At 44.2% G+C, this 26,630-nt stretch overlaps 1 protein-coding gene across 1 annotated transcript; it reads left to right on the plus strand.

Moving 5' to 3' along the window:
* chmp1a (charged multivesicular body protein 1A) lies at nt 1–26,062 on the plus strand. Its single transcript, XM_063067489.1, has 7 exons — nt 1–104; nt 6,959–6,978; nt 20,771–20,848; nt 21,294–21,440; nt 22,365–22,493; nt 22,702–22,895; nt 23,877–26,062. The coding sequence occupies exons 1-7, from the start codon at nt 98–100 to the stop codon at nt 23,896–23,898; spliced, it is 597 nt and encodes a 198-aa protein (XP_062923559.1). The 5' UTR covers nt 1–97; the 3' UTR covers nt 23,899–26,062.
* The last annotated feature ends 568 nt before the right edge of the window (nt 26,063–26,630 follow it).

Below are 26,630 nucleotides of genomic sequence, written 5' to 3' on the forward strand. Positions count from 1 at the left end.
CCTTGATGACGTCACGCGACTTCGCGCGAGAGTTGGAGCGGCCGGTTGACGGAAAGAGGCAGCGAGTCTGGGTAACTGGTACGGCAGCCCGGAGACCATGGACGGTAAGGCTTCTTCTTGGGCTGAGCTGGGAGCCAGACTCGGCGAATAGGCGGTGCGCGTTTCCTTTTTTCACCCATTGGCCAACTGGAGTCGGGCGACCGGTGCCCGGAGCCGAGACCCTGAACCGGGCCCCGTCGGGCTTGTTGGTGCCGGTCGCCAGCCGGGTTTGGGGTTGTACATCGGAAGGGGCACTTGGGACCCATGCAGGTGCGGCAGGAGGAGTCGGGAGGTGCTTCCTCCTGACATCCAATTGAAAGGGAAGCTAGGGGAGGTGGTTGGCAGTGCTTCCTTAAGGCTGAGTTTCAGGAAGCAGAGCATTGAAATGACCCATGTTTGTAAAGTGCACTCCTCTTATTCAAGACATTCCAAAGTATTTGTCATTGAAGGAATCGAATATGAAGTGTAGCCTCACACATAAAAATTGCTGGTGAATGCAGCAGGCCAGACAGCATCTATAGGAAGAGGTACAGTCGACGTTTCAGGCCGAGCCCCTTCGTCAGGACTAAATGAAAGAAGAGATAGTAGGAGATTTGAAAGTGGGAGGGTGAGGGGGAGATCCAAAATGATAGGAGAAGACAGGTGGATGGAGCCAAGAGCTAGACAGTTGATTGGCAAAAGGGATATGAGGCTGGAGAAGGGAGAAGATCATGGGATGGGAGGCCTAGGGAGAAAGAAAGTGGGAGGGGGGAAGCCCAGAAGATGGGCAAGGAGTATAGTGAGAGGGACAGAGGGAGAAAAAGAGAGAGGAAAAAAAATAATAATAAATAAATAAATAACGCATGGGGTACGAAGGTGAGATGGGGCATTAGCGGAAGTTTGAGAAGTCAATGTTCATGCCATCAGGTTGGAGGCTACCTAGACGGAGTATAAGGTGTTGTTCCTCCAACCTGAGTGTGGCTTTATTTTGACAGTACAGGAGGCCGTGGATAGACATATCAGAATGGGAATGGGACTGGGACATGGAATTAAAATGTGTGGCCACTGGGAGATCCTGCTTTCTCTGGCGGACAGAGCGTAGGTGTTCAGCGAAACGGTCTCCCGGCTTGCATCGGGTCTCATCATTATATAGAAGGCCGCATCGGGAGCACCAGACGCAGTGTATCACCCCAGCGGACTCACAGGTGAAGTGTGACCCCTCACCTGGAAGGACTGTCTGGGGCCCTGAATGTTGGTGAGGGAGGAAGTGTAAGGGCATGTGTAGTACTTGTTCCGCTTACAAGGGTAAGTGCCGGGAGAGAGATCAGTGGGGAGGGATGGGGGGTACGAATGGACAAGGGAGTCGCGTAGGGAACCATCCCTGCAGAAAGCAGGGTGGGGGGGGAAGGGAAAGATGTGCTTAGTGGTGGGATTCCGTTGGAGGTGGCGGAAGTTACAGAGAATAATATGTTGGACCTGGAGGCTGGTGGGGTGGTAGGTGAGGACCAGGGGAACCCTATTCCTAGTGGGGTGGCGGGAGGATGGGGTGAGAGCGTGAAATGGGAGAGATGTGTTTGAGAGCAGAGTTGATGGTGGAGGAAGGGAAGCCCCTTTCTTTAAAAAAGGACATCTCCTTCATTCTGGAATGAAAAGCTTCATCCTGAGAGCAGATGTGGTGGAGACGGAGGAATTGTGAGGAGGGGATGGTATTTTTGCATGAGACGGTGAAAAGCAGGATTTCCCAGTGGCCACACATTTTAATTCCATGTCCCATTCCCATTCTGGTATGTCTACTCACGGCCTCCTCTACTGTCAAGATGAAGCCACACTCAGATTGGAGGAACAACACCTTATATTCCGTCTGGGTAGCCTCCAACCTGATGGCATGAACATTGACTTCTCTAACTTCCGTTAATGCCCCACCTCCCCCTCGTACCCCATCCGTTACTTTTTATTATTATTTTCCTCCTCCCCCTCCCTCTGGGCTTCCCCCCTCCTTTTTTTCTCCCTCAGCCTCCCATCCCATGATCTTCTCATATCCTTTTGCCAATCAACTTTCCAGCTCTTGACTCCATCCCTCCTCCTCCTCCTATCATTTTGGATCCATCCCTCCTCTTCCTGTCTTCTATCATTTTGGATCTCCCGCTCCCTCTCCCACTTTCAAATCTCGTACTATCTCTTCTTTCAGTTAGTCCTGACGAAGGGTCTCAGCCCAAAACGTCAACAGTACCTCTTCCTATAGGTGCTGCCTGGCCTGCTGCGTTCACCAGCAATCTTTATGTGTGTTGCTTGAAATTCCAGCATTTGCAGATTTCCTCGTGAAGTGTAGCCTATTTTTTTTTCAGCCAGTACTGGTGGCCAACTTTGCACAACAATATCAGCACCACTGTCTTCAAATTTCTCTCCAACTCACATGCTATTTCTATACTGCTGGCTCTCAATAGATGAACTCCCTCCTCAGTAGTCAGTTACTATCATTTCACTGTGCACTGTAGCAATTCAAGGAGGTGGATTACCGTGTCCCTCTTGGAATTCAGTTAGGGAATGATACTAAATTGCTGGTCTTGATGCTTTTGTTCTGGGAATAATTAAAAATAAGAGAAGACCAAATAATATGTGCAGATTTGGAGAGGATGTCATCCATGCCTTTTGAGAGATGTGATGAACGCAGAAACCTGATCATTTTTAAATTGGAGTAGATAAACGTGTGGATCAATGGGCATGTGGAGTTGATGTTCTGATCAGACCAAATTTCTGTTGCTGTTTGTAAGGAATTTGTACATTCTCCCTGGGACTGCATTGGTTTCCTCTCAGTGCTGCAGTTTCCCCCTACAGTTCAAAGACGTACCAGTTAGATCGCTGTAAATGGTCCTGTGACTTAGGCTAGGTTTAAATCGGGGAATTGCAGGGTGGTGTGGCTTGAAGGAGGAGAAGGGCCTATTCTGTGCTGTATCTCAATAAGTAAATAAAATGTCTGAGCATCCGTTAGTCTTGCGAGACCATGGATCTGTGCCTGGAAAGTCTTCACACTCCATGGCACAGGCCTGGGCAAGGTTGTATGGAAGACCAGCAGTTGCCCATGCTGCAAGTCTCCCCTCTCCACGACACCAATGTTGTCCAAGGGAAGGGCATTAGGACCCATACAGCTTGGCACCAGTGTCGTCGCAGAGCAATATGTGATTAAGTGCCTTGCTCAAGGACACAACATGTTGCCTCGGCTGGGGCTCGAACTCACGACCTTCGGGTCGCTAGTCCGATGCCTTAACCACTTGGCTACATGCCCACTGGTGTCTGAGCAGACTGGTGGGTTAGTGGCTGACTGCTACAAATTATCCCGTTTGAAAACTTCCATTGTTTATATGACCTATGGGAGAAAATTACATGTTACTTTAGAAAGGCAGCACTTTCAACAATGCAGTGCCACCTCAAGTGGCACTGTTAATGTAAATGAATTCCGTGAAGGGTTGAAAATTGAGGTATGAATGCACTGTGGTTCAAGAAAAGCTGACTGCAAAATTGGCAATTTATGTTATTAACACAGTAACATTGAGAACTTGTGCCAAACCCAAAATACCATCTGCAAATCTGGTTGCCAAATCATCAAGAGAAAATGAAGTCATTGCAAAGATAAGTTATAAGGATGAAAGGAGAAATTAAGGGAAATGCATCAGGAAATTCAGATTGGCAGCATCTCCACAATCTCCCTCAGCACAAGGGCGCTTAGCCTCTGCTCCACTCGCTTTACATTTATTACTGAGAGGCTAAGTTCAGCTCCAATGCTATATACAAGTTTGCTGATGACATTACTGTTGGCCAAATCAAGGGTGGTTATGAATCAGGATATAGAAGGGAGATTGAAGTGGCTGAGTGGTGCCACAACAGCCGCCTCTCACTTAATGTCAGCTAGACCCAGGAGATGATTATTGATTAACAAGTAGTTGAAGCCAGAGGTCCATGAGCCAGTTGTCATCAGGGGATCAGAAGTGGAGAGGGTCAGCAAGTTTAAATTCCCCAGTGTTGTCACTTCAGAGGATCTGCCCTGAGTCCAGCATGTAAGGGCCATTATGAACACAGGAGGCACAGTAGTGCTTCTGCTTTCTTAGAAGTTTGCAAAGGTTCAGCATATCATCTAAAACATTGACAGACTTTTATAGATGTGTGGTGGAGATGACAAAAAGTAGTGGACACAGCCCAGTGCATCACAGATAAAGACATTCCCAATATTCAGCACGTCTACATGGAGCGCTGTTGCAGGAAAGCAGCATCCATCATCAAGGCCCCCCACCATCCAGGCCATGTTCTCTTCTCGCTGCTGCCACCAGCAGGAAGGTGCAGGAGCCTTGGGATCTGCACCGCCAGGTTAAAGAACAGTTGAACACTACCCCTTGAACCAGAGAGGATAACTTCACTCAACTTCACCTGCCCCAGCACTGTTCTGTTCACCTTGAACTAGACTCAATTTTCGTGGACTCTTAAGTGAGTGTACTCAAAATTTATTGATTTGTTATTATTATTTCTTTTTGTTTTTTTATTTGCACAAATTGTCACACGTTGATTGTTGTCAACGCTGTTGGATGACATTACAAATATCGATTGGCATCTCCCTATAGCAAGGGGTTTAGATGGGGTGGAGTTTATTAGGTGTGTTCAGGAAGGTTTCTTGACACAATATGTAGATAAGCCTACAAGAGGAGAGGCTGTACTTGATTTGGTATTGGGAAACGAACCTGGTCAGGTGCCGGATCTCTCAGTGGGAGAGCATTTTGGAGATAATGATCACAATTCTATCTCCTTTACAATAGCATTGGAGAGAGATAGGAACACACAAGTTAGAAAAGCATTTAATTGGAGTAAGGGCAATAATGAGGCTATCAGGCAGGAAACTGGAAGCTTAAATTGGGAACAGCTTTTCTCAGAGAAAAGTACGCAAGAAATGTGGCAAATGTTCAGGGGAGATTTGTGTGGAGTTCTGCATAGGTACGTTCCAATGAGACAGGGAAGTTATGGTAGGGTACAGGAACCATAGTGTACAAAGGCTGTAATAAATCTAGTCAAGAAGAAAACAAAAGCTTACAAAAGGTTCAGAGAGCTAGGTAATGTTAGAGATCTAGAAGATTATAAGGCTAACAGGAAGGAGCTTAAGGAAATTAGGAGAGCTGGAAGGGGCTATGAGAAGGTCTTGGCAGGCAGGATTAAGGAAAACTCCAAGGCATTCTACAAGTACGTGAAGAGCAAGAGGATAAGACGTGAAAGAATAGGACCTATCAAGTGTGACGGTGGGAAAGTGTGTATGGAACCGGAGAAGATAGCAGAGGTACCTAATGAATACTTTACTTCAGTATTCACTATGGAAGAGGATCTTGGTGTTTGTAGTGATGACCTGCAGCAGACTGAAAAGCTTGAGAATGTAGATATTTTAAGAAAGAGGATGTGCTGGAGCTTTTGGAAAGCATCAAGTTGGATAAGTCACTGGGACCGGATAAGGTGTACCCCAGGCTACTGTGGGAGGTGTGGGAGAAGATTGCTGAGCCTCTGGTCATGATCTTTGCATCATCAATGGGGACAGGAGAGGTTCCGGAGGACTGCAGGGTTGCGGATGTTTTTCCTTTATTCAAGAAAGGGAGTGGAGATAGCCCAGGAAATTATAGACCAGTGAGTCTTACCTCAGTGGTTGATAAGTTGATGGAGAAGATCCTGAGAGGCAGGATTTATGAACATTTGGAGAGGTATAATATGATTAGGAATAGTCAGCATGGCTTTGTCAAGGGCAGGTCGTGCCTCACAAGCCTAATTGAATTTTTTGAGGATGTGACTAGACGCATTGATGAAGGAAGAGCAGTAGATGTAGTGTATATGGATTTCAGCAAGGCATTTGATGAGGTACTCCATGCAAGGCTTATTGAGAAAGTAAGGAGGCATGGGATCCAAGGGGACATTGCTTTCTGGATCCAGAACTGGCTTGTCCACAGAAGGCAAAGACTGGTTGTAGACGGGTCATTTTCTGCATGAAGGTCGGTGACCAGTGGTGTGCCTGAGGGATCTGTTCTGGGACCCTTACTCTTCGTGATTTTTATAAATGACCTGGATGAGGAAGTGGGGGGATGGGTTAGTAAGTTTGCTGATGACATAAAGGTTGAAGGTGTTGTGGATAGTGTGGAGGGCTGTCAGATGTTACAGCGGGACATTGATAGGATGTAAAACTGGGCTGAGAAGTGGCAGATGGAGTTCAACCCAGATAAGTGTGAGGTGGTTCATTTTGGTAGGTCAAATATGATGGCAGAATATAGTATTAATGGTAGGACTCTTGGCAGTGTGGAGGATCAGACAGATCTTGGGGTCCGAGTCCATAGGATGTTCAAAGCAGCTGTGCGGGTTGACTCTGTGCAGCATGCAAACCGGGCCCTTTGCTCCAATTTGTCTGCCCGAGTTGTCCTGTGTTTGGCTCATATTCTTATCTTCCCTGTTGATATTCCTAATGTAACACACACAGAATGCTGGAGGAACTCAGCAGGTCAGGCAGCATCTATGGAGAGGCATAATGGGTTGACGTTTAAGACCCGATCATTCATCAGGACATCCACCTGGATTTCCAACATCTGCAGAATCTCTGTGTTTATGTTCTTAATGTCTTTTAAATGTTTAGTCGTACCCATCTCTACAGCTTCCTCTGGCAGCTTGCTGCACATACCCACCCAGCCGTGTGGGGAAAAAGTTGCCCTTTTAAATGTTTCCTATCATCTTAAATCTATGTCCTCTTGTTTTAAATTTCCTTACCCTGGGGAAAAGACTGACCTTATCGATGTCCTCATGATATAATCAGTACAAGTGCTTCTTTCTTGGCAGTAAAATAAATTGCAATGGGATCTTTAATGTAAATGTATGTGATTTTAAAAATGTTTTGTTTTTATCAGTAACGTGTGGTCATTTCTCTTTCTTACAGATACTTTGTTTCAATTACGGGTAAGTACAAAAATCTTGTCAATTTGATTTTTTTTTCCAATTTCAGTCCCTTTAAAACTCTCTTGCAGCTTGCCCTAACTAACTTCATACTTTGCCTTACACTGTTAGCTATTTAATTATTTAATCTGTACGTTACGTTACTCTATTGCACACATGGTGTGCTTTTCCTTCTTCCCCCTTTCTATTCTTTTATCATTGCTTAAACTCCTCAAGCTCTTGTTCACACCCACCTGATTTAGGATTGTTCTGTTCTGTCAACAGATGGATCTTTTATTTGTAAGTTTCAATTCAGTTAGCACAAGTATATTGATAATGAGGTTGCTCATCTACACCCTTAATTTTATACTATTTCTGTGGGGACCATTGCTTTTATCTTCTGTTATGGTACCAGTATACTGCAGCACTTATTTCCTCCTCTCGTATCTGTAACCATTGAATTCAGTTTATTACTTGTTTATAAATTCTTTCACCTCGCCACCATGCCTCACTTGTACAGATTCTACTGTACTAGAATCCTGTTCTCCATCACTGATGGCCCCTGTTACCCTGCTGTCTATTGTGGTGATCACCATATTTGTGCATAGTGGTTTCTCAATACTTACATGTCCAGAGATATATTTGTTGGGGGGAGGTGGTGGAAGAGACCAAGGTATAGCCTAGAGTCAACTCAGAAGTGCATGGATTCACAGAAAGAAAATTATGAACCAACAAGGACTGAGTGTCCATTTCTGTTAAGCTGTTGTGTAATTTAATGTTGGTATTTCCACAATATTGCAATTTTGTTTGGTGTTGGAGGATGAGTATTGTGTGTTCATGTAAGAGTTGGTTGCTGAACATCAATTATATTGCACATCTGAGGAATTGGTTTGCAAGTCCAGTGAGAACAGTTTTTCACAAAAGAAAGCTTCTTTAAGATGGATGATATTCTGCTTTAATTGTGGCTGCATCCATTCAAGCAAATATTTTCTAATACAAACCTGGTTTGGGTCCTGCGAACAAAGTGAAGACTTGAGAGATTTGGCGATAAACTACTGTTTATCCAGCTGTTTCTTTGTTGTAGCTATGGGTTGACTATCTTTAATGCAGCTGAATATGGCTTCAGTTCTCTTCTCATTGCAGCCTTGTCCAAATCTGATCGAAAGACTTGAATTCTACAATCAGCCCGTGGCGTTGTTGTAGTCAAAGCAGCATTGGCCCTAATGTGTGATTAAGGAGCTTTGATTAAACTGGTCAGCAGGAGTTAAAGAACAAAACACTTGCTGCTTGGAACAACAGGAATTCTGCAGATGCTGGAAATTCAAGCAACACACATCAAAGTTGCTGGTGAACGCAGCAGGCCAGGCAGCATCTATAGGAAGAGGCGCAGTCGACGTTTCAGGCCGAGACCCTTCGTCAGGACTAACTGAAGGAAGAGTGAGTAAGGGATTTGAAAGCTGGAGGGGGAGGGGGAGATCCAAAATGATAGGAGAAGACAGGAGGGGGAGGGATAGAGCCGAGAGCTGGACAGGTGATAGGCAAAAGGGGATACGAGAGGATCATGGGACAGGAGGTCCGGGAAGAAAGACGGGGGGGGGGGGTGACCCAGAGGATGGGCAAGAGGTATATTCAGAGGGACAGAGGGAGAAAAAGGAGAGTGAGAGAAAGAATGTGTGCATAAAAATGAGTAACAGCTGGGGTACGAGGGGGAGGTGGGGCCTAGCGGAAGTTAGAGAAGTCAATGTTCATGCCATCAGGTTGGAGGCTACCCAGACGGAATATAAGGTGTTGTTCCTCCAACCTGAGTGTGGCTTCATCTTTACAGTAGAGGAGGCCGTGGATAGACATGTCAGAATGGGAATGGGATGTGGAATTAAAATGTGTGGCCACTGGGAGATCCTGCTTTCTCTGGCGGACAGAGCGTAGATGTTCAGCAAAGCGGTCTCCCAGTCTGCGTCGGGTCTCACCAATATATAAAAGGCCACATCGGGAGCACCGGACGCAGTATATCACCCCAGTCGACTCACAGGTGAAGTGATGCCTCACCTGGAAGGGCTGTTTGGGGCCCTGAATGGTGGTAAGGGAGGAAGTGTAAGGGCATGTGTAGCACCTGTTCCGCTTACACGGATAAGTGCCAGGAGGGAGATCAGTGGGGAGGACGAATGGACAAGGGAGTTGTGTAGGGAGCGATCCCTGCGGAATGCAGAGAGAGTGGGGGAGGGAAAGATGTGCTTAGTGGTGGGATCCTGTTGGAGGTGGCGGAAGTTACGGAGAATAATTTGTTGGACCCGGAGGCTGGTGGGGTGGTAGGTGAGGACCAGGGGAACCCTATTCCTAGTGGGGTGGTGGGAGGATGGAGTGAGAGCAGATGTACGTGAAATGGGGGAGATGCGTTTAAGAGCAGAGTTGATAGTGGAGGAAGGGAAGCCCCTTTCTTTAAAAAATGAAGACATCTCCCTCGTCCTAGAATGAAAAGCCTCATCCTGAGAGCAGATGCGGCGGAGACGGAGGAATTGCGAGAAGGGGATGGCATTTTTGCAAGAGACAGGGTGAGAAGAGGAATAGTCCAGATAGCTGTGAGAGTCAGTAGGCTTATAGTAGACATCAGTGGATAAGCTGTCTCCAGAGACAGAGACAGAAAGATCTAGAAAGGGGAGGGAGGTGTCGGAAATGGACCAGGTAAACTTGAGGGCAGGGTGAAAGTTGGAGGCAAAGTTAATAAAGTCAACGAGTTCTGCATGCGTGCAGGAAGCAGCGCCAATGCAGTCGTCGATGTAGCGAAGGAAAAGTGGGGGACAGATACCAGAATAGGCACGGAACATAGATTGTTCCACAAAGCCAACAAAAAGGCAGGCATAGCTAGGACCCATACGGGTGCCCATAGCTACACCTTTAGTTTGGAGGAAATGGGAGGAGCAAAAGGAGAAATTATTAAGAGTAAGGACTAATTCCGCTAGACGGAGCAGAGTGGTGGTAGAGGGGAACTGATTAGGTCTGGAATCCAAAAAGAAGCGTAGAGCTTTGAGACCTTCCTGATGGGGGATGGAAGTATATAAGGACTGGACATCCATGGTGAAAATAAAGCGGTGGGGGCCAGGGAACTTAAAATCATCGAAAAGTTTAAGAGCGTGAGAAGTGTCACGAACATAGGTCGGAAGGGATTGAACAAGGGGTGATAAAACAGTGTCGAGGTATGCAGAAACGAGTTCGGTGGGGCAGGAGCAAGCTGAGACAATAGGTCGGCCAGGACAGGCAGGTTTGTGGATCTTGGGTAGGAGGTAGAAACGGGAAGTGCAGGGTGTGGGAACTATAAGGTTGGTAGCAGTGGATGGGAGATCCCCTGAGCGGATAAAGTCGTTGATAGTGTGGGAGACAATGGCCTAGTGCTCCTTAGTGGGGTCACGATCGAGGGGTAAATAAGAGGAGGTATCCGCGAGTTGTCGCTGTGCCTCGGCAAGGTAGAGGTCAGTACGCCAGACTACAACAGCACCCCCTTTATCAGCGGGTTTAATAATAATGTTAGGATTAGTGCGGAGGGAGTGGAGAGCAGAGCGTTCCGAAGGAGTGAGGTTGGAATGGGGACAAGGTGCGGTGAAGTCGAGACGGTTGATGTCCCGTCGGCAGTTGGCAATAAAGAGATCCAGAGCAGGCAGAAGACCAGAGCGGGGTGTCCATGAAGAAGAGGAGGGTTGAAGATGGGAGAAGGGGTCATCGGTGGGGGTGGAAGAGTCCTTGCCGAAGAAGTAGGCTCGGAGACGGAGACGGCGGAAGAAAAGTTCCGCATCGTGGCGAACATGGAACTCGCTGAGGTGTGGGCGAAGGGGGACAAACGTGAGGCCCTTACTGAGAACAGAGCGTCTGCCTCCGACAGTTGAAGGTCGGAGGGGATGGTAAAGACCCGGCACGGATGAGAGCTGGGATCAGAGGGGGTGGGGGGAGGCGGGGGGTGTCAGTGGAGAGGGGAGGGTTGCGGTGAGAGAAAGATGGAGCCTCGGAGGGCCCAGGAGCTGACGGTGGGATCTGAGGAAGACGGGGCTGCGGAGTGGTGGTGGGGGAAGGGGAGACAGGCCGGGTCTTTATGTGCTGCTGTTGTGACTCCTGTCTCCCCTTCCCCCACCACCACTCCGCAGCCCCGTCTTCCTCAGATCCCACCGTCAGCTCCTGGGCCCTCAGAGGCTCCATCTTTCTCTCACCGCAACCCTCCCCTCTCCCCTGACACCCCCAGCCTCCCCCCGCCCCCTCTGATCCCAGCTCTCATCCGTGCCGGGTCTTTACCATCCCCTCCGACCTTCAACTGTCGGAGGCAGACGCTCTGTTCTCAGTAAGGGCCTCACGTTTGTCCCCCTTCGCCCACACCTCAGCGAGTTCCGTGTTCGCCACGATGCGGAACTTTTCTTCCGCCGTCTCCGTCTCCGAGCCTACTTCTTCGGCAAGGACTCTTCCACCCCCACCGATGACCCCTTCTCCCATCTTCAACCCTCCTCTTCTTCATGGACACCCCGCTCTGGTCTTCTGCCTGCTCTGGATCTCTTTATTGCCAACTGCCGACGGGACATCAACCGTCTCGACTTCACCGCACCTTGTCCCCATTCCAACCTCACTCCTTCGGAACGCTCTGCTCTCCACTCCCTCCGCTCTAATCCTAACATTATTATTAAACCCGCTGATAAAGGGGGTGCTGTTGTAGTCTGGCGTACTGACCTCTACCTTGCCGAGGCACAGTGACAACTCGCGGATACCTCCTCTTATTTACCCCTCGATCGTGACCCCACTAAGGAGCACCAGGCCATTGTCTCCCACACTATCAACGACTTTATCCGCTCAGGGGATCTCCCATCCACTGCTACCAACCTTATAGTTCCCACACCCCGCACTTCCCGTTTCTACCTCCTACCCAAGATCCACAAACCTGCCTGTCCTGGCCGACCTATTGTCTCAGCTTGCTCCTGCCCCACCGAACTCGTTTCTGCATACCTCAACACTGTTTTATCACCCCTTGTTCAATCCCTTCCGACCTATGTTCGTGACACTTCTCACGCTCTTAAACTTTTCGATGATTTTAAGTTCCCTGGCCCCCACCGCTTTATTTTCACCATGGATGTCCAGTCCTTATATACTTCCATCCCCCATCAGGAAGGTCTCAAAGCTCTACGCTTCTTTTTGGATTCCAGACCTAATCAGTTCCCCTCTACCACCACTCTGCTCCGTCTAGCGGAATTAGTCCTTACTCTTAATAATTTCTCCTTTTGCTCCTCCCATTTCCTCCAAACTAAAGGTGTAGCTATGGGCACCCGTATGGGTCCTAGCTATGCCTGCCTTTTTGTTGGCTTTGTGGAACAATCTATGTTCCGTGCCTATTCTGGTATCTGTCCCCCACTTTTCCTTCGCTACATCGACGACTGCATTGGCGCTGCTTCCTGCACGCATGCAGAACTCGTTGACTTTATTAACTTTGCCTCCAACTTTCACCCTGCCCTCAAGTTTACCTGGTCCATTTCCGACACCTCCCTCCCCTTTCTAGATCTTTCTGTCTCTGTCTCTGGAGACAGCTTATCCACTGATGTCTACTATAAGCCTACTGACTCTCACAGCTATCTGGACTATTCCTCTTCTCACCCTGTCTCTTGCAAAAATGCCATCCCCTTCTCGCAATTCCTCCGTCTCCGCCGCATCTGCTCTCAGGATGAGGCTTTTCATTCTAGGACGAGGGAGATGTCTTCATTTTTTAAAGAAAGGGGCTTCCCTTCCTCCACTATCAACTCTGCTCTTAAACGCATCTCCCCCATTTCACGTACATCTGCTCTCACTCCATCCTCCCACCACCCCACTAGGAATAGGGTTCCCCTGGTCCTCACCTACCACCCCACCAGCCTCCGGGTCCAACAAATTATTCTCCGTAACTTCCGCCACCTCCAACAGGATCCCACCACTAAGCACATCTTTCCCTCCCCCCCTCTCTCTGCATTCCGCAGGGATCGCTCCCTACACAACTCCCTTGTCCATTCGTCCTCCCCACTGATCTCCCTCCTGGCACTTATCCGTGTAAGCGGAACAGGTGCTACACATGCCCTTACACTTCCTCCCTTACCACCATTCAGGGCCCCAAACAGTCCTTCCAGGTGAGGCATCACTTCACCTGTGAGTCGACTGGGGTGATATACTGCGTCCGGTGCTCCCGATGTGGCCTTTTATATATTGGTGAGACCCGACGCAGACTGGGAGACCGCTTTGCTGAACATCTACGCTCTGTCCGCCAGAGAAAGCAGGATCTCCCAGTGGCCACACATTTTAATTCCACATCCCATTCCCATTCTGACATGTCTATCCACGGCCTCCTCTACTGTAAAGATGAAGCCACACTCAGGTTGGAGGAACAACACCTTATATTCTGTCTGGGTAGCCTCCAACCTGATGGCATGAACATTGACTTCTCTAACTTCCGCTAGGCCCCACCTCCCCCTCGTACCCCAGCTGTTACTCATTTTTATGCACACATTCTTTCTCTCACTCTCCTTTTTCTCCCTCTGTCCCTCTGAATATACCTCTTGCCCATCCTCTGGGTCACCCCCCCCCCCGTCTTTCTTCCCGGACCTCCTGTCCCATGATCCTCTCGTATCCCCTTTTGCCTATCACCTGTCCAGCTCTCGGCTCTATCCCTCCCCCTCCTGTCTTCTCCTATCATTTTGGATCTCCCCCTCCCCCTCCAGCTTTCAAATCCCTTACTCACTCTTCCTTCAGTTAGTCCTGACGAAGGGTCTCGGCCTGAAACGTCGACTGCGCCTCTTCCTATAGATGCTGCCTGGCCTGCTGCGTTCACCAGCAACTTTGATGTGTGTTACTTGCTGCTTGGAATCATTTTCACACAAAGCCAGATGGTTTTGGCTGTTGGTGATCAATTAGTTATCTGAGCCTCCAGACACTGCTGCACAGGGCCATGCTCTACACCTAACCTCTTCCTGTTGTTTTTTCAGTGAACTTGTTTTAACCTTGAAGTCAGAAGTGGAGATGCTTACTGACGATTGCACAATTTTCAATTCCGTTTTCATGTCATTAAATGAAGCAAACCCCATCTGCGAGACCTGGGAAACAATTGGGATAACAAGTGGCAAGTGTAATTGTTGCTCAAGTTCAGACAGTGACTATCTCCAGCAGCTCATTTGATTGGAAACCTATCCATCACCCAAAACATACACTCACTTGCCTCCTGATTCACTTTGTTGCAATATATTCCGTTTATAAAGTGTAGTCTATGCATATACTTGGGTAACAGTACCTCCTGAACATTAAACTCCACCAAGAAGGAAGAACATGGCAGCAGGGGCATTGGAGTGTCCACCACTTGCGAGTTCCTCTTTGCTGGCTCTTAATCCTAGAACTCTTCGTCTGATTCTTGGTAGGTGTCAAAAGTGTAATTGAAGTGGCCTAGGAGGATGACTACAGTATTTTGTGGACACACTTGCCTGTGACTTTTATTTGGTAAATGCACTCTGGAATATCTTAACTATCTCCACTAAGAGTTTGTGACAGTAATCTCTATAACAGCGATGCAGTTTAACATCAGGATCAAGTTGTTCAGTTTGCTCTTGTTTCGGATAGTTGTTACCAAGCACTTCTCTGGAAATATTACTTCAATTTCTCACCCTAAACCTTGTACCTTATGCTGCTCTGCAGTGAATTGTCTTGGTCCTTCATTGATTTGCATGTCGTGATATCTTGTGGGGAGTCTTGGCTGCCATCTTGTTTTCATCTCAATAATGAAGCAATGTTATGCTTCCCAACTAAGTTTGCCCACTATAAGAGCCAAGTGGGTAATATGCTTAAAGCAGATATCTCTTTAACCTCCTACCTATATCTGAGGTACAATTATAATAGGTAAACGATGTTTTTTTTTAATTTAAAATGTCTACACTGCTTTCCCTTAGCCAGATGTTATATCCAAAGTATATGGATTTTATGCCAAACTTGGGAGTAGTTCTGTTCCATTTTGTCACTACACCGTCAGAAGAACAAGTCCTTGGGTTTTCCTGTTTTAAGGACAGCAAACTGGTTAAGGACAGCAAACCCTTTTGTTTTCTCTAATTACACTTTAAAACTGACAATTTTGGGAGTGTATCCATTCCAATTAAATGAAAAAAATCTAAAACTTTGTGTCATTGATAATGTGCTTCCCTTTAGGCACTGCTAATTTTCAGTTTTCTGTGGCATAATCTGTGTCATAGACAATGACAATGAAAATACACATTTTAGGGTACTTCAGGACTATTTATGTTATTTAAATAGGAAAACAGATTATTATCTGAATGGTGGCCGATTAGGAAAAGGGGAGGTGCAACGAGACCTGGGTGTCGTTATACACCAGTCATTGAAAGTGGGCATGCAGGTACAGCAGGCGGTGAAAAAGGCGAACGGTATGCTGGCATTTATAGCGAGAGGATTCGAGTACAGGAGCAGGGAGGTACTACTGCAGTTGTACAAGGCCTTGGTGAGACCACACCTGGAGTATTGTGTGCAGTTTTGGTCCCCTAATCTGAGGAAAGACATCTTTGCCATAGAGGGAGTACAAAGAAGGTTCACCAGATTGATTCCTGGGATGGCAGGTCTTTCATATGAAGAAAGACTGGATGAACTGGGCTTGTACTCGTTGGAATTTAGAAGATTGAGGGGGGATCTGATTGAAACGTATAAGATCCTAAAGGGATTGGACAGGCTAGATGCGGGAAGATTGTTCCCGATGTTGGGGAGGTCTAGAACGAGGGGTCACAGTTTGAGGATAGAGGGGAAGCCTTTTAGGACCGAGGTTAGGAAAAACTTCTTCACACAGAGAGTGGTGAATCTGTGGAATTCTCTGCCACAGCAAACTGTTGAGGCCAGTTCATTAGCTATGTTTAAAAGGAAGTTAGATATGGCCCTTGTGGCTACAGGGGTCAGGGGGTATGGAGGGAAGGCTGGGTTCTGAGTTGGATGATCAGCCATGATCATAATAAATGGCGGTGCAGGCTCGAAGGGCCGAATGGCCTACTCCTGCCCCTATTTTCTATGTTTCTATGTTTCTATTTCAAGAAGTCTTTTAACTTACTAGAGGCCAAGGAGGTTTTTATTGGAAGGTTATAATTTTTACTTCCTCTCTGACTCTTTAAAAACTTCTAGGAATTTTTCCATTAACATAGTATTTTAAAATACAGTGCTTCTCATAATAAACTGTAGATAATCTTTCTGATTATTTTCACTGATATTCCAACTTCTATTTCACACACCATAAACTACGTTAGTTTTAAATGTGCTCTTTCTGGTCTGAGAATTCCTCGATGTTGTTGGTTGCTCAGTATTCTTGATAACATTGTTCTAGGATTCCAAAGATCCCTGTAATTGGCACCAGAGACCACTGACTGCCCTAAAGCGACAAATCAGCATTACAGAGATTGCTGAGTCTTTGTATGCAACTAAGTTTGATGTTGGTGATGAATGTCATGATTAACTGCAAAACTTCGACTGCAGATTAATTTTCACTTGAGTTCTCTGCATTTCATGTTGCATTGGTAATTGGTTTATTATTGTCACGTACTAAGGTAGAGAGAAAAACTTCTCTCTCATACTATTAATAACAATCAATTCATTACAACCTTGCATTGAGGTAATACAAGGTAAAACAACTATAGAATGCAAAATAGTGTTGCAGAGGAAGTGCTGTGCAGGTAGACAATAAGGTGAAAGGTCATAGTGAGGTAGATTGTGAGATCAAGAGTCCATCTTATTGTGCTGGAAAACCTTTCAAAAGTCTTCTAAAAGCAGGATAGAAGCTGTCCTTGAACCCAGTGGTCTGTTCTCTCAGGCTGTTGTATTTTCTGCCCAGTTGGGGGAGGTGCAGAGAGGTTAGATTTACCTACTGGAAGACTTCCGACTAATTGCTTGTAGAGCAAATGGAAAATTTGGGGTGATATTACTGAGATTCTTTTCAGTTTATTGGAGGTGCCAAACTTTGAATTAAAGTGATTAACAGATGCCAAGTCTGTCATCTCAGACGAGAGCCAAAATGGTCCATGCCCATATTGGCAGCCATTTGGTGTTTGAGACAACTTGTAGAATTTTCATCAATTTTGAGATTGACTACCAATTTCCAAAAGGAGGAGCAAATTAATAATACCAATAATTACTAATAAAATACTCCTTATAAGCTGGTTTTGTGAGAAAACATTCCACTGGGCACACCAGAACTAGAAGTTCCCAAACTTAATAACTGGTTTGGTTGATCTAAAACAAACAAGAAATGGTGAGGTAGGGTTTTTGGCTAAGTGTAATGTGTTTAGGACATCAATAAGAAAAATCTCCTTATCCTCTAACCCTTCTAATTGTCACCGTCATCTCACTGCATCTCCATGGTCAACTAAATGCCATCAAAGAAACATAGAAAACCTACAGCACAATACAGGCCCTTCGGACCACAAAGCTGTGCTGAACATGTCCTTACCTTAGAAATTACCTAGGGTTACCCATAGCCTTCTATTTTTCTGAGCTCCATGTACCTGTCCAGGAGTCTCTTAAAAGGCCCTATCATATCCGCCTCCACCATCGCCGCTGGCAGCCCATTCCACGCACTCACCACTCTCTGTGTTTTTAAAAAAAGCAACAACTTACCACTAACATCTCCTCTGTACCTATTTCCAAGTAGCTCAAAATTGTGCCCTCTCATGCTAGCCATTTCAGCCCTGGGAAGAAGCCTCTGACTATCCACACGATCAATGCCTCTCATCATCTTATATACCTCTATCAAGTCACCTCTCATCCTCCGTTGCTCCAGGGAAAAAAGACCGAGTTCACTCAGCCTATTCTCATAAGGCAACATCCTTGTAAATCTCCTCTGCACCTTTTCTATGGTTTCCACATTCTTCCTATGGTGAGGCAACCAGAACTGAGCACAGTAGTGGTCTGATCAGGGTCCTGTATAGCTGCAACATTACCTCTCGGTTCCTAAACTCAATTCCATGATTGTTGAAGGCCAATGCACTGTATGCTTTCTTAACAACAGAGTCAACCTGCGCAGCAGCTTTTAGTGTCCTATGGACTCGGACCCCCAAGATCCCTTCTTGTTCATAATACTCCTTACATTAAAATAGACACATCTCAAACCATTGGTCTGAGTGCGTCCCTTGTCTATCACCTGCCTATCTTCCCTCTCGCACTGTCTCCAAGCTTTCTCTATTTGTGTGCCAACTGCCTTTTCCTCCGTCTCTTCAGTTCAGTTCCGCCCCTAGCAATCCTAGTTTAAACTCTCAATAAACACACATAAAAGTTGCTGGTGAACGCAGCAGGCCAGGCAGCATCTGTAGGAAGAGGTGCAGTCGACGTTTCAGGCCAAGACCCTTCGTCAGGACTAACTGAAGGAAGAGTGAGTAAGGGAGTAACTCTCAATAGCTTAGCAAACCTCCCCGCCAGGATATGGGTCCCCCTCAGATTCAAGTGCAACCCGTCCTTTTTGTCCAGGTCACTCCTGCCCCAAAAGAGGTCCCAATGATCCAGAAATCTGAATCCCTGCCCCCTGCTCCAATCCCTCAGCCACGCGTTTATCCTCCACCTCATTCTATTCCTATACTCACTGTCACATGGCACAGGCAGTAATCCCAAGATTGACTAGTGGTGTGCCACAGGGATCAGTGCTGGGTCCATTGTTATTTGTCATCTATATCAATGATCTGGCTGATAATGTGGTAAATTGGATCAGCAAATTTGCTGATGATACAAAGTTTGGAGGTGTAGTAGACAGTGAGGAAGGTTTTCAGAGCCTGCGGAGGGACTTGGACCAGCTGGAAAAATGGGCTGAAAAATGGCAGATGGAGTTTAATACAGACAAGTGTGAGGTTTTGCACATTGGAAGGACAAACCAAGGTAGAACATACAGGGTTAATGGTAAAGCACTGAGGAGTGCAGTAGAACAGAGGGATCTGGGAATACAGATACAAAATTCCCTAAAAGTGGCGTCACAGGTAGATAGGGTCATAAAGAGCTTTTGGTACATTGGCCTTTATACTCAAAGTATTGAGTATAAGAGCTGGAATGTTATGATGAGGTTGTATAAGGCATTGGTGAGGCCGAATCTGGAGTATTGTGAACAACAGGAATTCTGTAGATGCTGGAAATTCAAGCAACACACATCAAAGTTGCTGGTGAGCGCAGCAGGCTAGGCAGCATCTCTAGGAAGAGGTACAGTCAACGTTTCAGGCCGAGACCCTTCGTCAGGATTGTGTTCAGTTTTGGTCACCAAATTACAGGAAGGATATAAATAAGGTTGAAAGAGTGCAGAGAAGGTTTACAAGGATGTTGCCAGGACTTGAGAAACTCAGTTACAGAGAAAGGTTGAATAGATTAGGACTTTATTCCCTGAAGCGTAGAAGAATGAGGGGAGATTTGATAGAGGTATATAAAATTATGATGGGTATAGATGAGTGAATGCAAGCAGGCTTTTTCCACTGAGGCAAGGGGAGAAAAAAACCAGAGGACATGGGTTAAGGGTAAGGGGGGAAAAGTTTAAAGGGAACATTACGGGGGGCTTCTTCACACAGAGAGTGGTGGGAGTATGGAATGAGCTGCCAGATGAGGTGGTAAATGCGGGTTCTTTTGTAACATTTAAGAATAAATTGGACAGATACATGGATGGGAGGTGTATGGAGGGATATGGTCCATGTTCAGGTCAGTGGGACTAGGCAGAAAATGGTTCGGCACAGCCAAGAAGAGCCAAAAGGCCTGTTTCTGTGCTGTAGTTTCTATGGTTTTATGGTTCTATGACTACCTTTGTGGTCCTGCTTCTCAACTTCCTTCCTAACTCCCTGTAGTCTGCCTTCAGGACCTCCTCCCTTTTCCTGCCTATGCTGTTGGTACCAATATGTACTATGACCTCTGGCTGTTCTCCTTCCCACTTCAGGATATCGTGGACACGATCAGAAACATCCCGGACCCTGGCACCTGGGAGGCAAACTACCATCTGTGCTACCTTCCTGCATCCATGGAATCACCTGACTGACCCCCAAACTATAGAGTCCCATATCGCTGCTGCCATCCTCTTCCTTTCCCTACCCTTCTGAGCCACAGGGCCAGACACTGTGCCAGAGGTGCGGCCACTCTTGCTTCCCCCAGGTAGCCTCCCCCCCCTGCCCCCCAATAGTGCTCAAGCAGGAGTACTTATTGTCAAGGGGTGCTGTCTAGCCTCTGACTCCTGCCCTTCTCCCTCCTGACTGTTACCCACTTATCTGTCTCCCCAGTTCCCACTGTGACTACCTGCCTATAGGTCCTATCTATTACCTCCTCACTTTCCCTGAACAGATGAAGGTCATCGAGCTGCATCTCCAGTTCCCTAACACGGTCCCTAAGGAGCTTCAGCTCGACGCAAGTGGCATAGATGTGGCCGACCGGGAGGCTGGGAGTCTCCTGGATTTCCCACATCTGACACCGAGCACAGAACACCAGCCTCACACACATACTTCCTGTCTGTATTCTACACAAGCAACCTACCTCGCCTTGACCCATTATTGCCAAAGCCTTCCTACTCTGTCTCCCTCGACTCCGACGCCTGCTCTATAAAGCTGTCTCCTTTTAAACTCTTCTCGCTGTTCTCACTGGCTGACATCCACGCGCTTGCGCAGTCGTGTCCTGATCAGTGCTCAAGTCTCATTGTTCTGGGTCACAACATTTCATGCCATTGTAGTTGCTATCTATATTTGACGTTCCATGCCTGAGAATTGTAAATTGAAGCCTATTTACAGGAAAAAGACAAGAATTTGAAGTTGATATTTGTGGGATATTATTTGAGCTTCTTAATGCTTTGTAGTTTACATCAAAACAACTGGAGCGATTGGCGAAGAAGGCTGAAAAAGACTCAAAAGCCGAACAAGCTAAAGTGAAGAAGGTTAGCATTCATTTTATATTTTGTTTCATTGAACTTTCCCAACTGAAACCAGCTATTTGCATTCAGAGGATTATCATTTGTGCACCGGATAGGATGAGCTTAAATTGGATAATATTTGTCACTACTTGTTTTCATCCTGTTTTTTAACAATTCTGGAGCAAGGTAGAATTGTCAAACATACTAGCCTAAAAGTTAATGCAAGTATTCAAATAATTATCAGTATACATAATTTAAGAATTAATGGCAGTTGTATGGTGTTTAGCAGTGAGACAGGAAAGGCTCCAGAATGCAAAGTTGTACAGCTTTGTTCTCATCCCTTTATTACTTAATCTTTTATATTATGTTTAAAATATGATGTAAATTTGTACAACTACTCAGTTTTACTTCATTTTTTTTGTGAAATATTAGTACACCTATCATCACCCTGATTTTGTTTTCCCCCAAGGCTCTTCAGCAAAAAAACATCGAAGGAGCAAAGATCTATGCAGAAAATGCCATCAGAAAGAAAAATGAAGGTCTGAACTGGTTACGGACAGCTTCCCGAGTTGATGCAGTAGCGTCGAAAGTGCAGACAGCAGTAACGATGAAAGGGGTATGGAGTAGTGATTTGGCTTTCTAAAAGAACTAATTTCCCTCTAACAGATGATCACTGTAACATTATAAGACATAGAGTACCTATGGCAGAAATGAGTAAATGGTAGTGATGGTCATGGAATATGTAAAGCAGTTGCCTAACCAGTTCTGTTCTTTATGCTATAGTGTATGTGCTTGTGTTGGCTTCTTGGAAATTTACCACTTAATTGCTTGGAGTAGAGTGTTTCACATATGAGAATGGAATGGATTGGATAGGCTGGGTTTGTTTTCTTTAGAGTGAGGAAGTACAAAAGGTGACTTGATTGAGGTTTATAAAATTGAGTGGCAAAAAATGGGCAGTGAGGTGCTTTTCTCCTGAGCACAGATAAATATGGGGGAGGGGGTTAGAAGATTTTTGGTTGAAATCTGAAATTAATTTCTTGATGTTGTGGAAGCAGGTACTTCTAAGTATTTAGATGGAGGCTTGAAACAATGGCATGCGAAGTTAAACGCAGAATACTCAAAGTGGGGTTTCTATTGACTAGTATAGACAGGATGGACAAATGGGCTTGTACCTGTGATGTTTGACTCGATGATTCAATGGAAAGTCATTTAGACATCTGGAGATAGATCAGAAGTTTTTAAGTGTTTAGAAAGCTGCAGCAGCTTCCTAAGAGGAAACCACAAACTTGCTTTCAATTTACTGCCAGTGTAGAGTTTTATCAGTTGGGGCGGGGAGCAGTCTTTTGATTTTCTGTTAAAATAGAAACATTCAAGGCGTAAATATACTTTTTGATTCAGTAATTAAACACTTTGCTGAATTATGTATGATTAGGGCTTGATTGTGCATGAGTGATTTCTCTATAACTTGCTCGTACTTCTCTTGAATAGTGATATTCATTTTCGAGGTTGAAAATTTTTTGAACATTCTTCATATACCTAGGTTACAAAGAATATGGCACGTGTTACACAAGGACTGGATAAGGCATTGAAGTCAATGGACTTACAAAAAATTTCTGCTGTAATGGACAAATTTGAACAACAAGTTCAAAATCTAGACGTGCACACTTCAGTAAGTACTTCAAATGTTAGTTTTTTCATTGTTGAAGACAGCAGCAAAATTTGTATACAGTAGTTATTTTTGAACAAAAATTACTCAAAATTATTTTTCCTCTTTAAATGTTCCTTGTTTCGCTTTTTCCACCTCTGTCAAAGTCAAGTGTATATATTGTTCAGTTAATTACTACACTTCTGCCAAGTGACTTTTTGCATGATTCTAGGTGATGGAAGACTCTATGAGCTCTGCAACAACGTTAACTACTCCTCAAGAACAGGTTGACAGCCTCATTTTGCAGATTGCAGAGGAGAATGGTTTGGAGGTCATGGACCAACTGAATCAACTTCCAGCAGGTGCAACATCCCTTGGTGAATCCTCAGTACGTGACCAGGACAAGGAGGACCAGCTTTCAAGAAGGTAGGTGCTGTAGGCCACTAGTGTCGGAAATTGTTGTACAGCATGACTGATATATCTTGCCAACAATTTTATCATCCTGGCTGAGAAAAAGTCTGCAACAAAAACTGACTTAAATTGATTGAACTTATGTGGGACTGTGGTGTGGTACCAGAGAGAAATGTGACAGCTGGCAATAACACTTTTAAATTAGCATTTTTAATTATTAATTACTGCTGTGTTCCATTAAGATTCCTTGTCATATAACACTGTTCAATAAGATTTTTCATTGGAATGTAATAGTGGTGATTACTGATACAAAAGTTCTATCTCATAACCATCAGACGAGCTGACAATTTTCACAGGTAATCCATCTTCCTCTCATTTCCTATATGTACTGGTAGGTTAATTAGCTACTGGAAATTTTCTCTCTGCGTAATAGTGCCAAAATAATCCAAGGGAATTTGGGGGTCTAAGAGAAAATAAGTTGTTGGACTAAGGAAAAATAAGAGGGATGATGCAAGTGATGAAAGCGGGCCTAGATTTGATGTGTACAGTATGTGAAAAAGAAACATTTTTTGTCAATAAAATGATCAGAACACCCATGGCAGGAAATACTGTTCTTCTTTATTTCTGCTTCCTTTTCCATTGGTCTATTGTGCATTGTGCTGTTCTTTTTCTTGCCTTCTTGCTGTCACATTTTATATTTACACTCAGCTCCTACTACAAAGAAGCAACCACACTCTTCTTTCTTACTGTAAATAGTGCACACCTCCAGATGAAGTGTCAATATTCAAAAATGCACATTTCTTACATTCTTATTAATCTTTTGAAGTTCAAGAGGTTTCAAGTTATGCCTAGGTTGGTTTATAGGCGTGATTAGCATTTCAAATATACTTTAAAATCACAATCTAGGCAATATATAAAACATCAATTCTTTCTGAGCTTTTTCTGTTTTTCACATTTAATAAATGTTCAGCTGAAATCTTCATTGCTTTTTTCTAGGTTGGCTGCTTTGAGGAATTGAAGGTGGGATCAACATACTGTATATTCCTGGATGACAACATATAATCTGCATTATCTTGCGCTGTCCTAGTGACAGCAAAATGTACAATATGTATAATGTTCAAAAACACATACTGTCACTTTTTAGATTGATATGCTACTCTTAAGCCTGGAGATATTTTTAAAAAATGGTACATTAATATCTGTATACCTCTAAACTTGCACCCTTTTAAGTTGATATTGCCATTATTGAAATTAATTTGAGTTCAATGTTTCATTAACATGTACATATGCAAATTGTTTGTAATTATGCTTTAGATCTGCAGAGAATGTACTGTCGTCAGTTACACACCTGGTCTCAGCTCTGAGACCGGCATGACTTGAATACTTCAAGATCATATTTTCCCAAATCACAGCTCTTTTTGGAAATGTTGTAAGAATTTAATTATGAAGACTACTGATATGGTGAATTTTACAAAGAAAGGAAACACTAAACATCCAAGGACTTAATGTTTGCTTAAAATATTTTGAAGTGGATTTGTCCTACAGGACATGTTAGCTTGCTGTGAATCTCACTTCTGCTATGACCTAGAGGCCCAAATGAAGAGGTGATGGATTCTTCTTATCTGTTCTAGTAAAATGGGATTGTTGGGCTATTCTGCTAAGGTTTACATTTGGTTGATAAATTTGTTTAGATCTAGAGAACTTAAGGAAACTACTGACAGATTGTACAAGTGTACTTGCAGTCTCTAATATGATAAGTACTTATCCAGTAATACTATTGGTCTGATAACCATTCAAGAAAACTTACAAGAACTGCAGGTCCATAAGCAGTTAAAATTCTGATCTTTCTTAAAGTGCCTCTTAATATCCATTTTGTTTTTGCCTAATGCTCCCTGAATTAGTATTAGTCATGTAACTGCATACTGATTGCATTTAACCTATTTTTTTCTAAAGTAGCTCAAGTCTTTCAACATGAGCAAAAGATGGTGTTCAGTGTAAATAATTTGCATTGGCCTAGTAAACCGTAATTTGAAAGTGATTTCAGACTTGGAGGGAAATTAAATCAGTAATAAAAATTGCAATGCTATTCTCTGAGTTCAAGATGGCAATAGCCATGGAATGATACATTATAAAGGTGCTTTTAGAAATTATCCATAAAGATGTACACATTGTGGAAGGCTTAATGTCATGTTGGAAATACACAATTTATCCGTTCTGACATACTATACTATATTATGTAGTTAAAATGCCTCACTCCTACATAACAAGCCTTGTAAGAAATGTCTGAAATCAAAAAAACTACTGTGCAACATTGATTTTTGTTCATCTATATGCATGTGAAAAATTCTGTAAATTCATTCAGTTGTTTCAGTAATCCATTTCTTTTAAAAAAACTAATCAAATTGTAATACAACAAAAACTGTTTCAATGCTGGAAATCAATGGTCAAAGATTTTAGGACCAATTATATTAATACAGCATATTGTATATCTTCAAAGATTACAATCTAGACAAATCTCTTGAAAATCAATTATAGTTTTGCTGAGCTGAACTTTTATTAAGTATGTAAAACAAACTGCTTGATCAGCTAACTTAAGAAAAATAGCATTGTGTCAAATCAACAACTGTTTGTTCGACTTTAATTTTCCTGTTGGTGTAATTGAGCTATAATATTGCCTTTGAATTATCCTGATACAATCCATTTCCAGTGGTGCCTATGTTATTAATGATGCTGATATAAACTAAATAATATCAAACTCTACTTGCTCCATGAAGATAATTGAATCCTCAAGCATGTGGATCTGTGATGCCTAAATACAGGAAAATGCTTTAAAGTACTCCTCCTACAGTTCATTCTTGTACTTCTAATTATTTACAGCAGGGGTTCCCATCCTGGGCTCCACAGACCCCTCAGTTATCGGCAGGTGTCCATAGCATTAAAAAGTTTGGGGACCCCTGATTTATAGTAATATACATTTTTTTGTGATTTAGAAACCTCCAAACATTTGAAGATATGCCTGGTTCATTTTAGTTAATACTCATTTTAAATGTATTCTGTTGATGTACAGTGTGGTTGCGTGTAATATATTGGTTGTTTAAGGCTCTTATCTTTGCCAAGATTTTTTTGATTAATGTGGAAGGTGACATTTGAAATTTTGCTTCTAATGTTTATATTTTGAAATAAAGAATTCAAATCTCAATGCCTGTTTATAATCAATGTGAGAGGAAAAAATAATTTTAACACCATCCTGTCATCAGGAGGTGTGCGAATGTTGGTAACATCAAAATCAGGTTTATTATCACTGACATATATTGTAAAATTTGTCATCTGGCAGCAGTACAGTGTAATAGATTAGAAAAAATCCTGCAAGTTACAATAATTTTTTAAAAAAACTATAAAGTAGTGTAAATGAGAACAAAATAGTTAAGTAGTGTTGGGGGGTTCGTGGACCATTCATAAAATGGATGGTGAGGAGGAAGAAACTGTTCCTAAAATAGACTATGTGTCCTCAGTCTACTATGTCTCCACCCTGATGGTACTAATGAAGAGGGTACATACTGGGTGATGAGAGTCCTTAATGATGGATGCCACCTTTGAGAGGCATTGCCTTTTGAAGATGTCCTGGATGGTGGGGAGTCTAGTGCCCAAGATGGAGTGCGCTGAGTTTACAACCCTCTGCAGCCTTTTCTGATCCTGTGCATTAGTGTCTTTGTATTACACAGTGATGCAACCAGTCAGAATGTTCTCAAC

Source organism: Mobula hypostoma, chromosome 14 (genome assembly GCF_963921235.1).
Source record: "Mobula hypostoma chromosome 14, sMobHyp1.1, whole genome shotgun sequence".
Taxonomy (NCBI): domain Eukaryota; kingdom Metazoa; phylum Chordata; class Chondrichthyes; order Myliobatiformes; family Myliobatidae; genus Mobula; species Mobula hypostoma.